The 10000-nt window shown below is 35.8% G+C and overlaps 2 protein-coding genes across 2 annotated transcripts in view; both read left to right on the top strand.

Moving 5' to 3' along the window:
- Positions 1-10000, top strand: part of LOC128251409 (uncharacterized) — a 191774-nt gene that overhangs the window by 106424 nt on the left and 75350 nt on the right. The window lies entirely within an intron of this gene.
- LOC149130115 (fibroblast growth factor receptor-like 1) overlaps positions 1-10000 on the top strand; it is a 30741-nt gene that overhangs the window by 19067 nt on the left and 1674 nt on the right. Inside the window, exons 4-7 of the mRNA XM_089346271.1 lie at positions 638-703; positions 1958-2248; positions 7183-7301; positions 9410-9647. Coding sequence (XP_089202397.1) covers positions 638-703; positions 1958-2248; positions 7183-7301; positions 9410-9647 — 714 coding nt within the window. The remainder of the gene's footprint in view (positions 1-637; positions 704-1957; positions 2249-7182; positions 7302-9409; positions 9648-10000) is intronic.

The following is a 10000-nucleotide window of genomic DNA, read 5'->3' as shown; positions in this document are numbered from 1 at the left end:
TGTGTTTTATCAGGGATTTCACTGAACTGTTGTGAGTTCAAGACAAACCAGAGTTAATTTAATTATTCATCTCACCCTAGGAAATAATTACTAATTAACTACTGGAGTAGATTTAATTAACTGTAACTACCACCACCATCACCACTACCACAGCAATCGTTGCAGTGGACATGGTGGTGTTTGTTGTTGTGTGTTAAATGACTGACCACCACCACCACCATCACCACCATTACTATAATTTCTTCTTTTGTCCTTTCATGTCCCCATCTCTTATTTTTTATGTGTCAGTGTATCTGTATGTCAGTGTCTTTATTTCTACCTTGGTAGGTGTGTGTGTGTGTGTGTGTGTGTGTTTAGGTGTCCCATAATATCAAATCCTGATATGACATAATCTCACTTTGTTAGAAAAGAATGTTTTCTCTTTATTAATGTTTAACATTATCCTACATTTCACATCTCACATTTCACAAGCACCCCCATTAGATTCCTTACAGCTTGCCTGAGCTTTGTAATTTGTGCCAGTAATACACCAGGACACATGCCTCTTGTTGCCCTGTCAAAAACAAACGCCCGCAACCACCGCCACCACTGTTGCTGCCAGTCTTTGTATAATTGTTGTTGTTGTTGTTGTTTCCAGCTGAGAAGAAAGAAGGTACCCAACAGAACAATCTCTACCCTCACCAACTGGACCCTACAGGAGCAAGTAAGTTATTTAGGAGCTGTTATGTGTTGTCTCTATTCTTCAGAGATTTTCTAGTTTCATTCACTCCCTTTAAAATGACATTCCAGCCATGACCATCATATCTTACAATGAAGATTTCTTTATCCCGAGGGAAATGTGAAGGACATTCAGCTGCAGTTTCTGTCATGTCAAATAACATTGTAGAGGTTGTATTCCCCCTCCCCTCTAAATAACATTGATCCAAACCACTACGCTACAGCCTATACCATTCTAATAACTATCAACATTGGTAATGGACTCCACACTCGCCTTAACAAAATAATGACCACCACCTCCAACTACCTGTCAGGTTGCTAAGACTAAGTAATATACAGGAACAACACCCCGGAATTTACTGTTGGAATACAACAGGGATTCATTCCATCTCCCATTTTTAAACCTGTCTTCACAACCTCACACATTCCACTTCTTTGAGACAAAACACACAGCCTCTTCCACAGATGACATTACACAATCATCTTCACACCATTTCAAAGACACAAATACACCATCATTCCAACCGTTTTTTAAAACCACTTGCAAGAAATTTGGTTCCACAAGGACAGACCGAAAGTAACACCTACCAAATCTATAGTCTCCAGCAGCAACAACAACAGACATCAAGTACAAGCAACTACAGAACAGCCAACAACATAAACACACACACATACAAAGTAAAGAACAATACTGGGAGTTGTAGACAACACACACACACAGAAGAGTCATATTATCATCATCATCATCATCATTTAATGTCCATTTTCCGTGCTGGCATGGGTTGAACAGTTTGCCAGGAGCTGGCAAGCCAGGGGACTACAACAAGCTCCAATTGTCAGTTTTGACATAGTTTTTATGGCTGGACGCTCTTCCTAACACCAACCAGGGCATCCAGCCCTACAAACCATGCCAAACCAGACAACTGGAGCTTGATGTAGCCCTCCTAGAGCAACCCCTGAGCATCAGAAAGAAGCAACAAAGACACCAACAATACATTAAGACCCCCACCCACCATTCATGGATTAAGCTAATCCTTCTTCATGGTGTGGGGTGGATAGGAAGCAGCTGTACTCAAGACCTTCGCAATCTTTCTTTCCCCCTCCCCCAGTAGCATTAATACAATTAGTTGTACAGATGTGTGTTGAGCTGAACAGTGGCCTTAAAATAAAGGGTCCTTTCTTTGTCTTGAAGCTGTCTGTCTGTCCCCTTAAAATAAAGGGTCCTTTCTTTGTTTTGAAGCTGAGCCCCGTTTCCTGCACCTGAGTAAGATGAAAAAAAAGTCAATCCCACGCCCGGCTGGAAGTTCCATAAGGTTTCGATGTCGAGCTAGTGGTAACCCACGGCCGGAGATACAATGGCTGAAGGATGGTCAGATGTGGACATCTGATAACATGGGCAACTATCAGGACAGTAGACTACGTTGGATGTTAAAGATTGATGATTTACGACAAGAGGACAGTGGTCAGTATACTTGTGTGGTCACTAACATCCATGGCACCATCAATTATACATATTCTCTAGAAGTTGTCGGTAAGTGAATACATCTTTCTTCAAATATAACTGTTCTCTGGGTGTCATTACATTTATCATTACATCTATCATTATATCTGTCATTACATCTATCATTACATCTGTCATTACATCTATCATTACATCTGTCATTACATCTGTCATTACATCTGTCATTACATCTATCTGTCATTACATCTGTCATTACATCTATCATTACATCTGTCATTACATCTGTCATTACATCTATCATTACATCTATCATTACATCTGCCATTACGTTTATCATCATGTCATTACATCTGTCATTACATCTGTCATTACATCTGTCATTACATCTATCATTACATCTATCATTACATCTGTCATTACATCTGTCATTACATCTATCATTACATCTGCCATTACGTTTATCATCATGTCATTACATCTGTCATTACATCTGTCATTACATCTATCATTACATCTGTCATTACATCTATCATTACATCTGTCATTACATCTATCATTACATCTGTCATTACATCTGTCATTACATCTGTCATTACATCTATCATTACATCTATCATTACATCTGTCATTACATCTGTCATTACATCTATCATTACATCTATCATTACATCTGCCATTACGTTTATCATCATGTCATTACATCTGTCATTACATCTGTCATTACATCTATCATTACATCTGTCATTACATCTATCATTACATCTGTCATTACATCTATCATTACATCTGTCATTACATCTGTCATTACATCTGTCATTACATCTGTCATTACATGTCATTACATCTGTCATTACATCTATCATTACATCTGTCATTACATCTGTCATTACATCTGCCATTACATCTGTCATTACATCTGTCATTACATCTATCATTACATCTGTCATTACATCTATCATTATATCTATCATTACATCTGTCATTACATCTGTCATTACATCTGCCATTACAGCTGCCATTACATCTGTCATTACATGTCATTACATCTGTCATTACATCTGTCATTACATCTATCATTACATCTATCATTACAATTGTCATTACATCTATCATTACATCTGTCATTACATCTATCATTACATCTGTCATTACATCTGTCATTACATCTGTCATTACGTTTATCATCACATGTCATTACATCTGTCATTACATCTATCATTACATCTGTCATTACATCTGTCATTACATGTATCATTACATCTGTCATTACATCTGTCATTACATCTGTCTTTACATCTATCATTACATCTGTCATTACATCTATCATTACATCTGTCATTACATCTATCATTACATCTGTCATTACATCTATCATTACATCTATCATTACATCTGTCATTACATCTATCATTACATCTGTCATTACATCTATCATTACATCTGTCATTACATCTGTCATTACATCTGTCATTACATCTGTCATTACATCTATCATTACATCTGTCATTACATCTGTCATTACATCTATCATTACATCTCTCATTACATCTGTCATTACATCTGTTATTACATCTATCATTACATCTGTCATTACATCTCTCATTACATCTATCATTACATCTGTCATTACATCTATCATTACATCTGTCATTACATCTGTCATTACATCTATCATTACATCTGTCATTACATCTAGCATTACATCTATCATTACATCTGTCATTAAATCTGTCATTACATCTGTCATTACATCTATCGTTACATCTGTCATTACATCTGTCATTACATCTATCATTACATCTATCATTACATCTGTCATTACATCTATCATTACATCTGTCATTACATCTGTCATTACATCTGCCATTACATCTGTCATTACATCTGTCATTACATCTATCATTACATCTGTCATTACATCTATCATTATATCTATCATTACATCTGTCATTACATCTGTCATTACATCTGCCATTACAGCTGCCATTACATCTGTCATTACATGTCATTACATCTGTCATTACATCTGTCATTACATCTATCATTACATCTATCATTACAATTGTCATTACATCTATCATTACATCTGTCATTACATCTATCATTACATCTGTCATTACATCTGTCATTACATCTGTCATTACGTTTATCATCACATGTCATTACATCTGTCATTACATCTATCATTACATCTGTCATTACATCTGTCATTACATGTATCATTACATCTGTCATTACATCTGTCATTACATCTGTCTTTACATCTATCATTACATCTGTCATTACATCTATCATTACATCTGTCATTACATCTATCATTACATCTGTCATTACATCTATCATTACATCTATCATTACATCTGTCATTACATCTATCATTACATCTGTCATTACATCTATCATTACATCTGTCATTACATCTGTCATTACATCTGTCATTACATCTGTCATTACATCTATCATTACATCTGTCATTACATCTGTCATTACATCTATCATTACATCTCTCATTACATCTGTCATTACATCTGTTATTACATCTATCATTACATCTGTCATTACATCTCTCATTACATCTATCATTACATCTGTCATTACATCTATCATTACATCTGTCATTACATCTGTCATTACATCTATCATTACATCTGTCATTACATCTATCATTACATCTATCATTACATCTGTCATTACATCTATCATTACATCTGTCATTACATCTATCATTATATCTATCATTACATCTGTCATTACATCTGTCATTACATCTGTCATTACAGCTGCCATTACATCTGTCATTACATGTCATTACATCTGTCCTGTCATTACATCTATCATTACATCTGTCATTACATCTATCATTACATCTGTCATTAGATCTGTCATTACATCTATCATTACATCTGTCATTACATCTGTCATTACGGTTATCATCACATGTCATTACATCTGTCATTACATCTGTCATTACATCTGTCATTACATCTGTCATTACATCTATCATTACATCTGTCATTACATCTGTCATTAAATCTGTCATTACATCTGTCATTACATCTGTCATTACATCTATCATTACATCTATCATTACATCTGTCATTACATCTATCATTACATCTGTCATTACATCTGTCATTACATCTATCATTACATCTGTCATTACATCTATCATTACATCTGTCATTACATCTGTCATTACATCTGCCATTACATCTGTCATTACATCTATCATTACATCTGTCATTACATCTATCATTACATCTGTCATAACGTTTATCATCACATGTCATTACATCTGTCATTACATCTGTCATTACATCTGTCATTACATCTATCATTACATCTGTCATTACATCTATCATTACATCTGTCATTACATCTATCATTACATCTATCATTACATCTGTCATTACATCTATCATTATATCTATCATTACATCTGTCATTACATCTGTCATTACATCTGCCATTGCATCTGTCATTACATCTGTCATTACATCTATCATTACATCTGTCATTACATCTGTCATTACATCTGTCATTACATCTATCATTACATCTGTCATTACATCTATCATTACATCTATCATTACATCTGTCATTACATCTGTCATTACATCTATCATTACATCTGTCATTACATCTATCATTATATCTATCATTACATCTGTCATTACATCTCTCATTACATCTATCATTACATCTGTCATTACATCTATCATTACATCTGTCATTACATCTGTCATTACATCTGTCATTACATCTGTCATTACATCTATCATTACATCTGTCATTACATCTATCATTACATCTATCATTACATCTGTCATTACATCTATCATTACATCTGTCATTACATCTATCATTATATCTATCATTACATCTGTCATTACATCTGTCATTACATCTGTCATTACAGCTGCCATTACATCTGTCATTACATGTCATTACATCTGTCCTGTCATTACATCTATCATTACATCTGTCATTACATCTATCATTACATCTGTCATTAGATCTGTCATTACATCTATCATTACATCTGTCATTACATCTGTCATTACGTTTATCATCACATGTCATTACATCTGTCATTACATCTGTCATTACATCTATCAGTACATCTGTCATTACATCTGTCATTACATCTGTCATTACGTTTATCATCACATGTCATTACATCTGTCATTACATCTGTCATTACATCTATCATTACATCTGTCATTACATCTGTCATTACATCTATCATTACATCTGTCATTACATCTGTCATTACATCTATCATTACATCTGTCATTACATCTGTCATTACATCTATCATTACATCTGTCATTACATCTGTCATTACATCTGTTATTACATCTATCATTACATCTGTCATTACATCTATCATTACATCTGTCATTACATCTGTCATTACATCTATCATTACATCTGTCATTACATCTGTCATTACATCTGTCATTACGTTTATCATTACATCTGTCATTACATCTCTCATTACATCTATCATTACATCTGTCATTACATGTCATTACATCTGTCATTACATCTGTCATTACATCTGTCATTATGTTTATCATTACATCTATCATTACATCTGTCATTACATCTATCATTACATCTGTCATTACATCTGTCATTACATCTATCATTACATCTGTCATTACATCTGTCATTACATCTATCATTATATCTATCATTACATCTGTCATTACATCTCTCATTACATCTATCATTACATCTATCATTACACCTGTTTAGCTCTTTCTCTCCGGTCTTGGACATCTTTTCTCCTTTATCGCAACATTTTTATTCCTGTCTGTCTAGGTTTATCTATCTCCATCACTATCAACATCAACAACATTATAACCAGCACTATCATCATCATCACCTCCACCACCATCATCAACATCATCAACATCGTCATCATCATCATTACTGAAATTCGTATTAAAACTATTATTATTTCCTCTCTTCACAATCCTATTTGTGTTTTTCAGAAAAATTTTTTAAAAAGCCACAGTTACTGCCACCACACCCCCTCAACCAAACAGCTCAAAGGGGGGAGCAAGCTTCATTCCAGTGTCATGTCAAAAGTGAAGTCCAACCTCACATAAAGGTAAGATGTTGCAACCTGCCCCCATCCCCCCTCTCCACAATGTGTCATCTCACTGTAAGACTCTGCTTCTTGTTTTGTTCCAGAGTGGCTCTAACCAAGACATTCCATCTGTGACCATCCTGTCTTTGTTTTATTGTGTGTATGTGTCTAGAATGCATTATCTGGAAACTCTTTGTTGAATGGAAGTTTTATTCAGTAACATGGAGTTGGTCCAACTTTGGCATCAAAGAATTCACTCATACAAGTTCTGGACGGTTGTTAGGGAAATTTCCAGCCATTCTTTTAGAAAAGCCTGCTTTAGTTCTTTCTGCAATAATAGGGGAGGGAAACAGTTCTTCATTTGCTGCTCCTAAATGTACCCTAAATGTTTGATTATATTGAGATCCAGAGATTGTTGGTGGCCAATCCCAATCCAAGTGATCCACTTTACCTTTGAGCTCTTCACACCAATTCCGAATAACATTAGTCATGGGAATCAGTGCATTGTCAATCCTGGAAGCTTGTTCTACCATCAGGGAATAATGTTTGGTACCATAGGATGGACATGGTCAGCCAAAATACTCAGATAATCCTTGGCATTGACTCTGCCATGTAGAACAACAAAACAGCCAAAAGAATTCCATGATACGTCTGCCCAAATCATCACAGAGTCAGCTCCATGATTCATGGTAGGGACCAAAGAGTCAGGGCTGAAGCCTTCTTTGGACTGTCTCCAAAGTGGAGAAAAAGGGGTGAATTATGATTCATCAAAGAAGATAACATTGTTCCATTGAGCCATTGACCACTTCTGGACACCACTTTGCTGCTTATCAATGTTGATGTGGAGCAGAAGAGATTTAGCACTTGCAGCCGTCCCATGCTATTTAGTTGTATGGAGCTCATAACAAATGGTTTTTGTTGACACAGGGTTGGCAAAGGTGGTGTTTTAGCTCCTCTCTCATTTTTGCTGCCATAGTTCCCATGGTTTCTAGACACAATATATATTCTTCATTATTCTTCAGTCTATTCCTGGGAAGTCGTTGTGGCAATAACAGACTGCATCTTTATGCAAGTAGAAATGTGGACCACCACATCATTTTCACTTACATATGAAGTGGGTGGGTTAATGTATTAATGTGTTGTAGGTCAAGGGGTCAAAGTTTAATGTGTATAGACAGTGGTCAGTATACAGTGTAGTATGTATATATAAACTGTTCGTGTATATATATATCTATACATACATACATACATACACATATATATATATATATATATATATATATAAATAAAACTGTGCATGTGTAGTGGTCAGTGATGTGTATGCTATATGTTAATATACGTGGAGGAGCAATTCAAAAGGTCAGCCTTGTCACACTGTGTCACGCTGAATATCCCCGAGAACTACAATAAGGGTACACGTGTCTGTGGAGTGCTCAGCCACTTGCACGTTAATTTCACGAGCAGGCTGTTCCGTTGGTCGGTTCAATAGGAACCCTCGACGTCGTAAGCGACGGAGTGCCAACAAAATGTTAATCAACACCAAACTATTTGTATATATTTATTTGACTTGTTTAATTAATGTCTCAGCTTCTCAGATACATCCTCCCTCTCATTGTCTACATCCAACACTCTCCTTTATTATATTCACTCGGTGGTTCTACCACCATCAAGTCTGTGTCACTGATGAGTTCTAATACATTCAAACGTGTCTGCAGTTGTCTCCCCTTATTTCATGAATTCCTTGGAGTATGAGAAACCAGTGACTAATACTGTATTTTCCTCTTTAAATAATAATATTTAATTATGTATCTACTGCTCTCTCTCTCAAGTAATTACCTTAGCACTAATTATATCTCACTGTCTCACAGCTATTGTATATCTGTGTGTGTGTTGGTTGAACTCTCACTTTCTCTCTTTTTACCAAAGTATTCAACTATTTGCATATGTTTTTATGTACATCTATCTGTCTGTCTACCAATGAATCTATCTATCTATACACACACAGACACACACACCCCACATACGCATATATATTATACATTAAACTGACCAATCACCTGTGTGTCCATTTTTAGTCTTATGCCTCATTCCAAGAAATGTAACCCCGTTTCTCCCTTCTCTGTTTTCAGTGGCTGAAAAGGGACGATGACCCATCCACCCATTCCAATGTCAACCACACCATTGAAGTGAAAGGTCGTAAATTTGTCGTACTAAAATCTGGTGTGAACTGGAAACGACCGGATGGTTCTTACATGAATAAATTGACACTAAAAAGGATCACATCAGAAGATTCAGGATTATACATATGTCTAGTGGCCACAAGTTTTGGGATCAGCAGGCGACAGGCGTTCCTGAAAGTACATCCAGGTATTCTTAACTTTTATTTTTGTTCTGGGGTTTTTTGTGATTTTTTTTTTGTTTTTAATTCCTTGCTGATTAGAAGAAGGACAGCTCTTACTTCACCCCAACTCAACTGCAGACCCGATGAGATGATGGGAGGAAGTTATCCTCCAACTGGAAACCTGGTCCCTATACTTGCAACAGATTGTACCACACTAAAGGCAGCCAACAGTAAATCAACCCTTCAAAACCAGGAATCAGCCCCATTCTCAAGTTTCCTCAACCAATGCTTCATTCAATGTTGAAATTATGAAAGAAGACCCTCGGCCAAGGTGCCACACTGTGGGATTGAACCTAAAACCATGTGCCTGACATGTGAG

Source organism: Octopus bimaculoides, chromosome 30, assembly GCF_046866305.1.
Source record: "Octopus bimaculoides isolate indiv1 chromosome 30, ASM4686630v1, whole genome shotgun sequence".
In the NCBI taxonomy this organism is placed as follows: Eukaryota; Metazoa; Mollusca; class Cephalopoda; order Octopoda; family Octopodidae; genus Octopus; species Octopus bimaculoides.
This window is presented reverse-complemented; position numbering and strand designations above follow the sequence as displayed.